This window comes from Schistocerca americana, chromosome 11 (genome assembly GCF_021461395.2).
Source record: "Schistocerca americana isolate TAMUIC-IGC-003095 chromosome 11, iqSchAmer2.1, whole genome shotgun sequence".
In the NCBI taxonomy this organism is placed as follows: Eukaryota; Metazoa; Arthropoda; class Insecta; order Orthoptera; family Acrididae; genus Schistocerca; species Schistocerca americana.
In genome coordinates this window covers 126,664,288-126,680,968 of record NC_060129.1, presented here as the reverse complement: position 1 = coordinate 126,680,968, position 16,681 = coordinate 126,664,288, and the positions used below count along the sequence as shown (strand labels likewise).

At 39.4% G+C, this 16,681-nt stretch overlaps 1 protein-coding gene across 1 annotated transcript in view; it reads left to right on the top strand.

Moving 5' to 3' along the window:
* LOC124554207 (synaptobrevin homolog YKT6) overlaps positions 1 to 16,681 on the top strand; it is a 39,194-nt gene that overhangs the window by 10,388 nt on the left and 12,125 nt on the right. The window contains exons 2-3 of the mRNA XM_047128275.1: positions 4,713 to 4,813; positions 7,130 to 7,300. Coding sequence (XP_046984231.1) covers positions 4,713 to 4,813; positions 7,130 to 7,300 — 272 coding nt within the window. The remainder of the gene's footprint in view (positions 1 to 4,712; positions 4,814 to 7,129; positions 7,301 to 16,681) is intronic.

The window sequence follows — 16,681 nt, the reverse complement described above, 5'->3', positions numbered from 1 at the left end:
TACAGTCAATATTGACAAACTGCCATCATCAGCAAGTAATGCTAAGAGCCACAGACACAGTAAATGCACATTAGACACTGAATATAGTTCTTCATGTGTTGTGATGCATTAGCTAAGTACTGTCATTGAAATTTTAAAGCAAAGTTCAGTGTCTGTAAGACGACCTGTGTCCATGCAGAACTTTTATTGCAATAGCTGAAACATAGTTATAAGAAGTGCTCAATTTGCGACACTACAGACTGGTGTGCCAAAAAAAAAAGTGCAGCTTTTGAGGTGTGGTACAACGGAATTTTGCTGCGGTTGAAACAATGTAAAATAGATGTTACATTCATACTTTGGAAATGGTAAGAAAAGTGTTAAAATAGCATTTGAAGAAAGTCTAAATTTCGAAACACCTCCTGGAAGCTCACGGTACCAGAACCTCTCTTTTTACAAATAGAGCCCTAATTATAAGTAAAGAAATAAATTAAGCAATCTAGATGTCTTTATTCACAAGAAAAGTCCTACTCCAGCCATATCATCAGCTCTGCTATATTTTTGCACAGCCATTTATGTGGGCATGACAATCAACCAGCCATGCTCTTGAAGGAATAGGGACTGTGAAACTGTAACCGGGAGCAGAGACTGAAATGGGTCTCTCTTTCAGACCAACAGGATCAGTTCATGGAATGAATACTAGAAATAGGAATAGCCGCTAGGCAAAATCAAACAAGGGAAAAATCCAGAATGGAAAAACACGAATATTATGAAAAGGGTATGTTGCTACTCACCGTATAGAGGAGATGTTAAGTGACAGACGGGCACAACAAAAAGACTGCTATACAGCTGAGCCAAAAAGCCTTCTTCTAAAAGAGAAACGCATTCACACAAGCACAGTTCAGACAAGAGGGTCATTTTGTTGTGTCTGTCTGCGAGCGAACATCTCTTTATGGCGAGTAGCAATCTATCCTTTTCATAATTTTAATTTGCTGGATATGGACTGGGAGACTCAAATGTTCATAACGGGTGGCAGGGACAAAGAATCCAGTCAAATTTTTTAAAGTGCTTTATCTGAAAACTACCTTGAGCAGTTAAACAGAGAACCGACTCGTGGCAATAACATATTAGACCTTCTGGTGACAAACAGACTCGAACTATTTGAAACAGTTAACGCAGAACAGGGAATCAGTGATCATAAAGCGGCTACTGCATCGATGATTTCAGCCGTAAATAGAAATATTAAAAAAGGTGGGGAGATTTTTCTTTTTAGCAAAAGTGAGAAAAAGCAGATAACAGAGTACCTGACGGCTCAACACAAAAGTTTTGTCTCAAGTACAGATAGTGTTGAGGATCAGTGGACAAAGTTCAAAACCATCGTACAATATGCGTTAGATGAGTATGTGCCAAGCAAGATCGTAAGAGATGGAAAAGAGCCACCGTGGTACAACAACTGAGTTAGAAAACTGCTGCGGAAGCAAAGGGAACTTCACAGGAAGCATAAACATAGCCAAAGCCTTGCAGACAAACGAAAATTACGTGAAGCAAAATGTAGTGTGAGGAGGGCTATGCGAGAGGCGTTCAATGAATTTGAAAGTAAAGTTCTATGTACTGACTTGGCAGAAAATCCTAAGAAATTCTGGTCTTATGTCAAAGCGGTAGGTGGATCAAAACAAAATGTCCAGACACTCTGTGACCAAAATGGTACTGAAACAGAGGATGACAGACTAAAGGCTGAAATACTAAATGTCTTTTTCCAAAGCTGTTTCACAGAAGAAGACTGCACTGTAGTTCCTTCTCTAGATTGTCGCACAGATGACAAAATGGTAGATATCGAAATAGACAACAGAGGGATAGAGAAACAATTAAAATCGCTCAAAAGAGGAAAGGCAGCTGGACCTGATGGGATACCAGTTCGATTTTACACAGAGTACACGAAGGAACTTGCCCCCCTTCTTGCAGCAGTGTACCGTAGGTCTCTAGAAGAGCGTAGCGTTCCAAAGGATTGGAAAAGGGCACAGGTCATCCCCGTTTTCAAGAAGGGACGTCGAACAGATGTGGAGAACTATAGACCTATATCTCTAACGTCGATCAGTTGTAGAATTTTGGAACACGTATTATGTTAGAGTATAATGACTTTTCTGGAGACTATTAATCTACTCTGTAGGAATCAGCATGGGTTTCGAAAAAGACGGTCGTGTGAAACCCAGCTCGCGCTATTCGTCCACGAGACTCGGAGGGCCATAGACACGGGTTCACAGGTAGATAACGTAGTAGTTCATTATTGAAATGAACAGTATTAGATCCAAATCTACTGCCCTTGTACCAAGAAACATTGGAGATTTTAGAGGGTTCCAAGAGAAAGATAAACAGCAGATATAAACCTGTGTCCAAAACTGTCATCTACCGAGGCAACAGAGCATTGTATTCATAGGAGATGAGGCATTTCTCCACTGGTAACCATGGCAATCAATTGTGCTCACTGAATAACAAACAACATTGCGAGACATACTGCCTGTGTCTGTCAATGGTCTAGCGGCAGGTACTGTTTTTAAAAGACTTGGTCTAGATCTCTTTAAACCTACTGGGGAAGAAATAATACTACAGAAAATTTGTGTACTGAAAGTCAAGAGGGTCTCCGGAAGAAGTCACAGTGTCTACAACAAAACATTTTTCTCCACACATCAAGCCAGAAACCGTGGACGCCGCTGAAACCATTAACTGCTCATAGAAGACAAGATGGGAAACATGCAAAAAAGGGGAAGCAGTATTATGGGACAGATTCTCAGGCCAAACAGAATTGTACTGGTTGTAGATTAAAATTCTGGAAAACAGAAAAATTAACCAACCTTGCAGCAAACGTGAAAAAGGAGATTAAAATTTTATGATCACATCCACAGTCTCCCAGCAACAAGAGATGCTTAATCAATTTTAAAATACACAAGAAGACAGAGAAAATATCTAGAAAGAGCCCAAATAAATTCTGTAGAAGTTGCAGACAGAAACTCGTGCAGACAAATAATTGAGAAATGGAAGTGCAGTTGGAGAACAAAACTGGGGAAAAAAAGAGAACAAAATGAACTGATAATTAAGGGGACCACACCCTGCCTATCTAACACATGTTAATTTAGGCAAGTATTTGACCCATTTCTGAAAAACTATTTGATGCAGGACCTTAATATTTTTACTGTGTGTTACATGATGATAATAGAGGCAGCTCTACTAAAATCTACTTTATCCATTTTATAGGTTTTAAGAAATACTTTTTTAAATTTATTAACAAAAATATTAAGTTTTTCTGCAGAAAATATTTTTTTGTGAACTTCCTTATGGGGGGAATATTAATGAATGTAGTACCAGAGGTGGCTTTTTATGTTATGCAGAGTCTCTGAAAATTTCATTCATTTATCTATGATAGTTTCTGATTTAATGGGGCATATGTACTGAAAATTTTAGTTTGTGGGAATTTGACTTTAAAGAAAAAAACTTTTGAAATTTGTTACTTACAGTTAATTAAAACTGTCGTGCTGCATATGATGGCCCTTCTTTGGCCTCTAGAAAGTCTTCCAGCTTCTTTTTCTCCTTCCTGCATGTTTGTCTTGCTTTCTTGTCTATATTAGATGCAGACCTGTCTGCATCGGCTATCATCATTTTATCGCAGTGTTGCAGCCCAGTGGTCATATTTTCACGAGGATTAATTCCCATCTTTTTCAGTACCAAACACTTTCCAATATTAACACAATTGAATGTAATAACAGCATCATGAACTCCTAGTTTCATGTATGCATGCCTACAAATACAGTTTTAGGAAGGCGGTTCCAAATTATGCTCTTGAAATGTTCATTTGGGTTCTATATCTGCCCATGCAGGCATTTCCTTAGAAGATAAGGATGAGACAAATCTCTCAAAATAGGTTTAATTGCTGTAATAACAGCAGCAGGAAGAGGATGCTGGTGAGAATAAGATTCTCCACTTGCCTGAGCCCTATTGTATTTGCGTGACAAATTTTCTCCTGACGGACACAATACATGGCTTATCAGTAGAGGACTTATGGAAGAATATGGCCCAAACATCTCTCTTCATTGTCTCTAGATTTTCTTTATTTCTCCTAATTGCCTGCCCATAGTATACCTGCAAGTTTTCTATAACCACTACTCGCAATCACACTTGAACAAAACTAACCAAGTGTTTGAAAGCATGTTGTTATAAGCAGCAGAAACAAAAGAATACCGACTGTTGCATTCCAAGGATAGTCAACACACTTGGGAGTAAGGAAAAAAAAAATCCCTAACGTGCAATGTAGGGGATATAAAGATCTAAAATATATGCAGAAAAGTCGGTGACAGAAAAGTGGGCGTGGCACATAAACACACGTGTTAGGAAAATGCTCTTTAAATGCTTGAAAATTTTTTTTTTCGGCAAAACCCTTTTCAGAGTACTTAAATGAAACCTTAATCTGTCAAAATATGATGAAAACTGAAAATCAGAATTTTTTTTACCTGAACCACGATGTGGTCCCCTTAATGGAGGAGAAATGAGGACTGCGTGGAAACTCAGAAAATTGACTCTCAGAAGTAGCAATCTGCCCAGGGTTTGCATGGGTAGCACTTAAGTATCTACAGCTTAACAACTTGTCTGGTTTAGTGGTAATTTTGTTTATTGGGCAATGTGTAGAGATATGATTAAAGTTCAGAGCACAACATTAGGTAACTGAATATAAACGCAATGTGTTACAGAATACATGTGCCACGTCTACGTTCGTGCGGATAACCTGGCTGGTGTGCTGATCTCAGACCAAGAGTACCCGCATCGCGTAGCGCACACGCTCATCACAAAGGTAATATTGCACTATTGTCGCCTGTTAGTAATGTCTACCATTTCTCTGCACTGACAGAAAGCTGCAGATTTATTTGTATGAGCAAAATCTCAATTTGTTATGTATTTGTCACAAATATGTGCAGTCCATTTCTGATTTGTTTGCTATTTAAAGTAGAATGCTCCCCAAATCTTTTCTGTAAGCAGTCTTTCACATCTTCAAAATGTTGGCAGACTGTCATTGTTAACTACCAGAGAGTTACTCAAGACTCTTTCTTATTGCTGAAACTAGTGTGCATGAGAAGACAGTCTTCGATGGTCCTATTCACATACAAAAGCATACAAGGTAGCACGATTCGTATGCTATACAAATGAGGTCTCAATACCAGGAATACTTACAGAAATGATTGTTGCAGCAAATGCTTACAAGGAAGGTTTGTTGGAAGTATCATGCTTGCTGTCTTGTGTGTGTGCATTGTAATGGCAGCAAATACAAATAAAATCTGTCAGATGTGTACTGACCCTGATCGAGTCGCAACAAAACTGATGCTTGAATCTGCTGATGACCGACCTACATTCCAAAAACTAATATGTGCGCAAAATTATTATATCATCTTATAGGTTGACTCTTACACAGAAGACTACAGCAACCAGCCACTTGTTACAGTGCTATTTATTTATTTAAACAGCACAGTTACCTGTTTCGAACCGATATGTTCATCTTCAGATGGCTAGTTCATGTTTTACATTACATTTCGTGTTCTGTTTCTCCACCTGACGAAACTTCATTGGGGTGGTGATGCCCTACAACCAAAACAAGATGCAAGACAGTCTTTGCTGGCTGTTGTGGCCGAGCGGTTCTAGGCGCTTCAGTCCCGAACTGCGCTGCTGATACAGTCGCAGGTTCGAACCCTGCCTCAGGCATGGATGTGTGTGATGTCCTTAGGTTAGTTAGGTTTAAGTAGTTCTAAGTTTTAGGGGACTGATGACCTCAGATATTAAGTCCCATAGTGTTTACAGCCATTTGAACCATTTGACAACGTCTTTTTAGTTGTAATTGTTATTAAATGGAAGATGTTTTGGTTACTTACATGTAAGCAACTGAAACATCTTCCATTTGATGATGATGATGATGATGATGATGATGATGATGATGATGATGATGATGATGATGATGATGATGTATTATTATTATTATTATTATTATTATTATTATTATTATTATTATTATTATTATTTGTTTACATCACTTAAAATCATCATGAGGCACAAATTACAATTAAAAGACGTTATCTCACATCTTGTTTTAGCTGTAGGGCTTCGCCACGCAAAGGACGTTTCGTCAGGTGAGGAAATAAAACATGAAATGTAACGTAAAACGTGAACTAGCCATCTGAAGATGAACCTAGCAGTTTGAAATTGGTAGTGGCACTGTTTAAATAAATAAATAGCATTGTAAAAAGTGGGCAGTTGCTGTAATCTTCTGTGTAAAATTCAACCTATATTTTGTACACAGCCATGGGCTCAATATGTCAGCTTTTGACAAAATAGCAGAAATACCATCAGTGTTCTATATCTTTCTGTTCGCATGTATCGCATGCCTGAACACCATTATGCTATTTGGCGAAGCCGACATCAGATATTGGTGGGTTCAGTTTACTCCACAACAAGGGGGTAAACACTTGTAATGCGGCACCTACTTGTTACATCAGTGTAATAGGTTTTGAGCATATGAGGGTACTGCTAAGTGTTGCTATTATAATGTGCGTCTTCGGAAGTAGTACATTACAATTGAGCATTACCTACCACCCAATATTAGCTAAAGTAAATAATCTAATGAATTGAAATTTGATACAGATTTCAGTACATTCTGCTTTATAACATACTTGAAACATAATTAATAATATGAGCATGTGATTCGGAATTAGATTTCCATAATTGATATTGAAGTGGTTTATAAGATTTTTAGGAAACGAGTTAAAAAAAAAACTCTTGTGAGTGAAGTTACTGAATATGTGATTCAAAAGCTAACTATAAAGAGTCATTGTAGCAGCATTTTATTGGTTAATGGCATTCTATGCTTCCAGCCACATTATTATTATTATTATTATTAATAATAATAATAATAATATTTTAAAAACCTGTATGAATTATGGTAGATTGCTACTCATTGTGTAGATGAAATGTTGTTTTCGTCCATGCTGGAATTTCCATTTTTTAAAATTTTATTTTAGCTGTATTTTTTTTCTTTTCTCTTTCATTATGAATCTCTGCTACTTATTTTCATTAGCTATAGTAGGCATTGGAGTTAAAGTGCTGACTAATGCACATTACACAGGTGCTGGATGAATTCGCCACAAAGATTCCTGCTTCGTCATGGCCGACGGCGGATGAACAGGCAGTGGCATTCCCACAGATAAACACGTACCTGGCACGCTACCAGAACCCTCGTGAGGCAGACCCGATGACAAAAATTCAGGAGGAGCTGGACGAGACAAAGATCATTCTGGTGAGTGCTTGAAAGGCTGTCCATTTATGTACGTGAAGATAGTTTTCCCATTTCTTTCTCAGTGTGAGCACAGAGGTTGGTACGAAAGGTGTAGAATTAAGAGCTGTACTGTTGAAATTATTGATAGTGTGCAAAGAGAGAGACTTCCACGAGAGGGATGTCCAGCCACCCAGGATTGTCGCATCTGTAGTGATGGTCAGTCCCTCACTAAATGTACAGAGGGTCTCCCAAACGCCTTCACAAGACAGATATTACCCTTCCAGTCTTGCCCAGAAACAGATGTCTCCAGTCACGTAGCACACAGGAGCACTCCTCTTCTGTCACAGTATCACCCAACACTGGGGCGACTGAATCACACTCCCCATCAGGGTATCACCTACTTCTTGTTGAGTCCCGAAATGAGGAATGTCATCCCCAATATTCTCTCCACCCCTCCCACCGTGGTATTCCACTGCTTCTCTAACCGGTGCAATATTCGTATCTCTCTACTGCACCCCTTGCACCGTGGCTCGTATCCTTGCAGTAGACCTAGATGCACAATTGTCCCATATATTCTTTCGCCGCCACCTACCCCAGTCCTCTCCTGTCCCCATTAAATGTAGGGCCACCTGTGAAAGCAGCCATATGATCTAAAAGCTAAGCTGCAACCTCTGTGTTGCACTCTTTGTGGGCACGACAAATTAACACTCGGTCAGCCCGCACAAATGGCCACTGACAAACGGTGACTACTTCACAGCCTGCACCGTATGTATTTTTCCTGCCAACACCAACTTTTCTGGATTGCACTGCTGGAACTCTCCCAATAACAAATTCTTCATTTGTGTAACCCACGAGGCCTCAGCCTTCGCTCATCCCCGTCCTCTACCCTCCTATCCCCTTCTGTGCTCCCACTCCAGCAGTGCGTACAGCTTCTACCCCACCAGTGCCGCTCCTAGCTTTTTCCTCTTCTGTGTTTCTCAGTTGTCTGCCACGTCCCTCGCAGTTGTGGCATGTTTTATAGATTGGTGAGACCGACAGGACTGTGAAGGACCAGTGCACAGAGCATAATTGTCAGACATACATAAAAATGATTGTAATACATTGCCTCGATAATAGTCATCTGATGGAGTATAATAACACAGAGGTTCCTGTACTACCAGCTTTTGAGATAGTGTTGAGAATAAACTAGTGACTGACTTTGGAAATAAAGATGAATTTTTCTGCTTAGTCACCTAGGAATCCTGTTCTCTCCCTGCTAGAGAGATAGAATTAATGTTTTTTTAATCATCTCCTGATAACTGATCTCTCTCTCTCTCTCTCTCTCTCTCTCTCTCTCTCTAGCGTGTGTGTGTTTTTTGCATTAACATGCACAATATTTATTGCACAGTAATGAATATTGTGGAAAAACAGTATACAGACCATCACAGTTTGTATTGATAGTTTGCGCAGCATATTGAAAAAGCCTGCAGACCTTTAAAAATATTAATGCTCCGTCAATATACTGCGCAATATATTTACTGTGTGTTGCACTATGCGTGGCAGTTCTTGACTAGACCAAGAAAAATTCATTTTGTTGTGAACGAAATTCTGCAAAAAGCAAATGACACAAGATCAGGAAGTGGGCTGAAAAATGCATATGAGAGTTACCATATGGTACTTTGAGAAGTGAAATTCTTGGTTGATCAGAAAACATTGGATTCATCATTGTCCGCAATATCAAAGGAAGCTAAAAATAATGGTGTCATAACAGTTAGCAGAAATGTGTATTTTGCTTGTAGCAGTTCTGTCTTGCTAGATGAGATAAAGTCAACTGTTCTTGTAATGTAAGTTTTCGATTAGTAATCAGTAAAAAATTAGCAGTTGGGGTTGATTTGGGAGCGGAGACCAAACTGCGAGGTCATAGGTCTCATCGTATTTGGGAAGGATGGGGAAGGAAGTTGGCCGTGCCCTTTCAAAGGAACCATCCTGGCATTTGCCTGAAGCGATTTAGGGAAATAATGGAAAACCTAAATCAGGATGGCTGGACACGGGATTGAGCCGCCATTCTCTCGAATGCAAGTCCAGTGTGCTACCACTGCACCACCTTGCTTGATCGGTAAATAGTTTTATTTCGTTTGCAACGGGTGTTGCGGTAGAAAAGTATATAGAAAACATCACATGTTAAGAACAAATAACACAGTTCACTTCTTTAATTTGTAAATAGTTGTTGTTGTGGATTACAGGTCTTTGCTACCATGAATGAACACCTGGTTCCTTGAAATGTTCACCAGAAGCATTTCAAACTTGTTTTGTCAATTCTGCGCAATATCCACTTTTGTTTTCCCAGGCAAGCAACACGGTCACCACAGACAGTAGTTCCACATCACAGAGTGCTGACATGTTTGCTATGGAGGCAGAGCTCTAACTGATGCTTCCTGGACATAAATATTGTGCAGTACTTGGCTTCACACACCTGTGCAATACATTGACACAGTAGTGTTATGTCAGTAACAATGAGCATGTGAGGTCAACTTTTCTGCATATACCATACTGCGGTTGTCTGTTGGCGTAGCACTGCCCACCGAGGGTTTAAATTCCCTTGCACAGCACACACTCATAGCTGTTGTACCTTGAAAATGATGTGATGTTGACCTTTCGAAATATCAGGTCATGTCAAAGATGTCACCCGGCTGCATTCCTGTAAGCTGTTTGGACATTTGTCTTCTTTATTCCTCCAGATAGTTAGGATATCATCCTCTCTAATATTACCCATGGCAAGATAAAAGTACACTTTGTTGCAGGACCAACCTTATGATGTTTGTCTCGTAAGCATGTCGGTGGTGACCTTAGGTCTGTAGATGATATGAAGCTGCAGAAGTGTTAATGGCTATCGGAAGGTTTCCACTCAATCGTGTACAGAACTCAACAATTTTAGTTTCACTGAGTAACACTTTTCATCATCTTTAATAGACTTCATTGGGTTGATGAGCAGTTCAGTAGATATAAGGGGAATAATCAGCTTTCACATAAGGCTAGACCCTACAATACTTAACATTTGTACTTCAGTGGCAAAGTTAATTGTTTTGGTGTGGCACTGAATACATACGAGGGGGCCGTCAAAGGAGAAAACCGAACATCCACCACAATGGGACCATGGAATAGTTCCATTCAAAAGTAATCACCACACACGTTAAGATGTTTATCCCACTTGGAGAAAAGATGATCAGTTCGTGTTTTCTGTCTACAGCTCGTGGACTAGTGGCTAGCGTTGCTGCCTCTGGATCACAGGGTCCCGGGTTCGATTCCCGGCCAGGTTGGTGATATTATTTTTTTTTTTTTTTTTTTTTTTTTTTTTTTTTTTTTTTTTTTTTTTTTTTTTTTTTTTTTTTCTGCCCAGAGACTGGGTGTTTGTGTTGTCTTCTTCATCAGCATCATTTGTGACAGTGGCTGGATTGTATTGTGTAAAACAAATTGGACTGTGCCAAAAATTGGAATTTGTACGGGTGCTGATGACTGCGCAGTTGAGCCACACACAAACCTATCATCATTATTATTATGTTTTTTAGAATGCAGTCAGCCACTGATGAATCCACAACCTCACGAACACTTGCATTGCCGTGTCCAACTGAAATAGATGTCCACATGTGTCTTCCATCAGGCCACCAAAGATACGAAAATCACACAGTGAAAGATCTGGATTATATGGAATTTGGTGTAGTGTTTCTCAACCAAATCGCTGAAGCGTAGCATGTACCTGATAGGCAGTTTGGCGACGATCGTGCAATGGAATTGTTCCGTCAGACAGCATTCTGACAGCCCGAGGGCAAATGACAGAGCAGACAGCGGAAACATCGCACATCTTCCACTCCAAAGAAACCAAAGGCTCTACACACAAGTTCCAGTAAGGTCACGATGACCTCCGACTGAAGAGGCCTCCTCCTTGTTGAGTTCTCGAGCCTGGAACTGGAATCGATGCGCAGCACTATGAAGACACTGTGGTGCACCATAAAGTCAGAATGCCCGCACTGTAAAGTCAAAATGCACGGGAATGCTGTTGGACGAAATCATCTTGTTGCATGATAATGAATGCCCATACACTGCCAATTGGACGAAAGCTATGCTTCAGAGATTTGTTTAAGAAGCATTAGAGCATCATCTGTACAGCTGTGTGTTTTTCGCATCTTTGGCAACCTGAAGAAAGACGTGCGTGGACTTTGATTTCAGTCGGACAAAGAAGTACAAGAGGGTGTGTGGTTGTGGATCTGCTAGCAGCTCAACCCCATTTAAGGAAACAAACTGATCATTTTTTTCCCTCCCAGTAGGATAAATGATTAACACGTGTGGTAACTACTTTCGAATGGAACCATCCCACTGTCGCATTGTGGTGGGTGTTTGGTTTTCATTGGTCTAACTCTTTTAGTTCACATTTACACAAAAGCAAAACAGTTTGTATTAGGCAGTGCCCTATGGTAATTTGTTCCAGTAGATTATTCTTCTGTAGTTCAATTAATCTAGTCTATAATGAACTCCACAGTGTCTAACAATCACTGGTTTTGATGACAATTACATTTTACACATATGTAAATCACAAGACAGTCCATCTAAAATGTCCATTAATTTAGGTTACAGAATTCACTCGAAAGTTATTAAACATTCGAGTTCTTGAGTTTTGTACTGTCTGCTGTGAATATTTTTGCTTGCAACGAACATCCGTGTGATGTGAGGTCAGTAATTCTCTCCTACTTTAGTGTAGTCTTACTCTCATAGTATGTTACATCTACATGGTTATTCTGCAAATCACATTGAAGTGCCTGGCAGAGGGTTCATCAAACCACCTTCACAACAATTCTCTGTTATTCCAATCTCGTATAGTGACCAGAAAGGATGAACACCTATTATCTTTCTGTACGAGCTCTGATTTCCCTTATTTTATCGTGGTGATCATTTCTCCATATGTAGGTCGGTGGCAAAAAATATTTTCGCATTTGGAGGAGAAAGTTGGTGATTGCAATTTCGTGAGAAAATTCTGCCACACTGAAAAACACCTTCATTTTAATGATGTCTAGCCCAAATCCTGTATCATTTCAGTGACACTCTCCCCCATATTTCTTGATAATACAAAATGTGCTGCCCTTCTTTGAACTATTTCACTGTACTCTGTCAATCTTATCTGGTAAAGATCCCACATTGCACAGCAGTATTTAAAAGAGGACAGACAAGTGTAATGTAGGCAGTCTCCTTAGTAGATCTGTTACATTTTCTAAGTGTCCTGCCAATAAAAGGCAGTCTTTGGTTAGCCTTCCCCACAACATTTTCTCTGTGTTCCTTCCAATTTAAGTTGTTCGTGATTGTAATTCGTAGGTGTTTAGTTGAAGTTATGGCCTTTAGATTTGACTGGTTTATCGTGTAGCTGAAGTTTAATGGATTCCTTTGTGCACTCATGTGGATGACCTCACACTTTTCGTTATTTGGGGCAATTACCAATTTTTGCACCATACAAATATCTTTTCTAAATCGTTTTGCAATTTGTTTTGATCTTCTGATGACTTTACTAGTCGATATACGACAGCATCATCTGCAAACAACCTAAGACAGTTGCTCAGATTGTCTCCCAAATTGTTTATATAGATTAGAAACAGGAAAGGCCCTATAACACTAACTTGGTGAACTCCAGAAATCACTTCAGTTTCACTCGGTGACTTTCCGTCAATTACTATGAACTGTGGCCTTTCTGGCAGGAAATCACAATTCCAGCCACATAACTGAGACAATATTCCATAAGCATGCAATTTCACTAAAAGCCTCTTGTGTGGTACAGTGTCAAAAACCTTCCAGAAATCTAGAAATACGGAATTGATCTGTAATCCCTTGTCAATAGCCCTCAACACTTCATGCGAATAGAGCTAGTTGTGTTTCACAAGAATGATGTTTTCTAAATCCATGTTGACTGTGTGTCAATAGACCATTTTCTTCGAGGTGATTCATAATGTTCAAATACAATATATGTTCCAAAATCCTGCTGAATATCGACGTTAATGATATGGGCCTGTAATTTAGTGGATTACTTTTGTCTGAAAACTGCGTACTTAACACCTTTGTTCTCCAGAGCTCACATTTCTTACTGTGCCACTCACTCGTATGCCTTCTTGAGATCCAGCAAGGATATTGGTAAATCTAGCCTGTATGCCACACTCTGAAGCTCTGCTGCTGTTCCTTAATTTTCATTTTGGTTCTGTCGTTCGTTTTCTTAATAGACATCTTGGATAATTTGCAGAGCAGGAAAATCGGTAAACCCCCTCCCCCCCCCCCCCCCCTCTCTCTCTCTCTCTCTCTCTCTCTCTCTCTCTCTCTCTCTCTCTCTCTCTCTCTCTCTCTCTCTCTATCTATCTATCTATCTATCTATCTATCTATCTCTCACCCTCGCCCATCCATGACCACTCCATCCCGTTCTCCTCTTTAATCTCCTTTTCCTGTACCAAACTACACAGACTTAGTTCACAGAGCAAGCCCATTTGCTCCAAATTTCTGAAGTCCGAAGACTGGTCTGATGCAGCTTTCCACATTAGTATATTCTGCAACCTACATACAGGTACGAGGTGTGATCAAAAGGTAACAGCAATTTTTTTTTTTTTTTAAATTTTGTGGGCGTCAAGCATTCGATTTTCAAAATTTTTTATCTTATTGATACACATGTTCCTGATGTGTGTTTGCAGTTTGAGCTGTTTTGAATATTTAGTTTGTTGCTAACAACCGAAAATGTTGTATGTGTTTTTGTGTGCTTGGTGAATTTTTACTTTTGAAAAGGATGGATAAAAAATTTGCATTAAATTTTGCTTGAAGAATGGCATAAAGTTGTAAGACAATGGGTTTACGAGTGGTCTAAAAGTTTCAAAGAGGATTGTGAAGGTGACGTCTGCAGTGGGTGCTCTGGCACATAAATTAGTAGTGACAGTGTGGAAGTAGTAAAGAAAATGATTCTGGAAAATCACTGAATCACCATAAGAAAGGTTGCTGCTGATTTCGGCATAGCCTGTGGCTCATGCCAAGTAATTTTTTCGCATGTTTTGGGCAGAAATGTGTAGAAGCAAAGTTTGTTCCGAACTGGTTGAATCTTGACAAAAAAAATACGTCACATAGACATAACTTAGGAATTGCTGAATAACATTGACAACAATCCAGAAGGTTAAACCATTGACTAAATATGGGTATACAGGTATGACGTCAAAACTGAGGCCCTATTGCCGTGATGGAAACTGCCTAAATAGCCAAACTGAAAAAAAATTAGAGAAGTATGTAGCGGTTCCGCCTGCTTTATTTCTTCGTTTCGTATGTTGTCCTCAGTGTCGATGTACTGCGTTGCTACTACACTGGCTGAAAAATGGGGTTTGTAATTTGCACACTGACTATTGTAAATAGTCTAGCACAGTTGCATTTCACAGATGTTTACTTCCACTTTTCACAACCCCCATATACACATTTAATATATGGCCAGTGCACTATTGTTTAAACTTTCCATAAGCGTCATTAATAGTTCGCAGGCAAACCTCCACATACTGCTACAGTAGTTTACTGTTGAACACCTACGAGCAGTAATAAGATAACCACATAGTTCAGTCCTTCAAATAAATTGATCAGTCACTGTCATAGCTTTAACACATGACCTATTGTTGTAACACTTACTTCACGGTTAAGTTGATGCATTGTTTCATTCTAAGCAAGACAGGTTCCTCGTCTGAAACTCTGCTGTGGACTGAGTATCTTTTAAACAAAAATCGGGCCTTTATATATCCTCACCATAATAAGTGCTGAAACTACACATTGTTTGAAGTTTAACTTACAGAAATTTCAATTAAAACTTAACTCATTAAATTAACTGAATATATCGAAAAATTCGTTCTTTTTAACAGTTAATTCTTTTACAAGAGTTAGGCCGAATTATTTGTTTAAATCATGAAATTGACCTGTATAGTTATGCAGACAATACTCCTGACAAAACTGTTAATTACTTTGAAATTGATTAAGGGCTGGCTTTGCTAACATGTTTCTAATAGATCCAAATAGATCCTTTAATTTACTATTAGTTGTTCCTCTAAATGTTTGTACTTAGTGCAGAATTTACATTTGTTTATATGTCAACAGGATCTAAGTTAGGAAACAATTACTGATTTCGCCCTATAATGAAAGATACTAACTAGTAATAGTCAAAATAAATTGGAAAATCAATTGCATACATTAAACTTAACACAAAATTAGATCTGGTGTTATGTTCTTTAAAACTAAGGGCCACATAGTCACAGGGTGTCTGTGACCAGCCCCAGTCAACAAGATATTTCCACAGGTTTCTTGAAATTACTGCAACTGAGCACCTTTTTTTATTATCCCATTACCAATTTCGGAACGTCTAGCAATTCATCAGATAGTACGTATTTATTGATTGTCTGCAGCAGTATGGGAGTCGTGTGTAGCTTTGGCAAGATGTGCCAGCCGCGGTGGCCGAGCGGTTCTAGGCACTTCAGTCTGGAACCCCGTGACTGCTACGCTCGCAGGTTCGATTCCTGCCTCAGGCATGGATGTGTGTGATGTCCTTCGGTTAGTTAGGTTTAAGTAGTTATAAGTCTAGGGGACTGATGACCTCAGATGTTAAATCCCATAGTGCTCAGAGCCATTTGAACCATTTTTGGCAAGACGTTTAAATGAAACATGTAAACACTGAGTGTGGCGAAAATTGTTCGCATTATGAGATGTTATAAAGAGATTAGATTTTATAAATTGTACTTGTCAGTTTTACCATATTGCTACATATTACTTTTGCAACAGAGAAATAGATATACTGGGTGAAAAGTATTTAAACCGACAAACTCTGGGAGGTTGTAGGGGACATCAAAACACATATTTTTCCCTAATGTCTTTTTGTTCCTATGATGAGTATTTAAACCGGTAGAGGAAGATTTCTCCGGCGGCAAGTTAATTAAACCAACAAACACTTTTCCAATTTTTATGACTGAGACATTAACACAACCCAATTTCATTTACAGTAGATTTTCAAAAATTCCTCTATTGACACATAAACAAAGGTTACATTGTCGCACCATGTTCTGTTTGACACGGGCAAAAGCCCCAGGAGTATCCTGAATTGTTACTGCTGCTCCTACTACTATCCGGGCAGCCAGATCCTCTTCTGATGCAACAAGAGTTGCGTAAACAAGGTTACACATCTCTCCCATCACAAAAAAGTCCAGAGGGGACATATCTGGGGATCGAGCAGGCGACAGTTCAGGACCATCTCTACCAATCCACGTTTCTGGGACCCATCACGACAGGAATTGACGCACATGACGACTGAAATGTGCCGGCACCCCATTATGTTGGAACCACATGCTTGTAGGGAGTGGGACGTCTTCCAGCAAGTCTGGCAATGCTCTG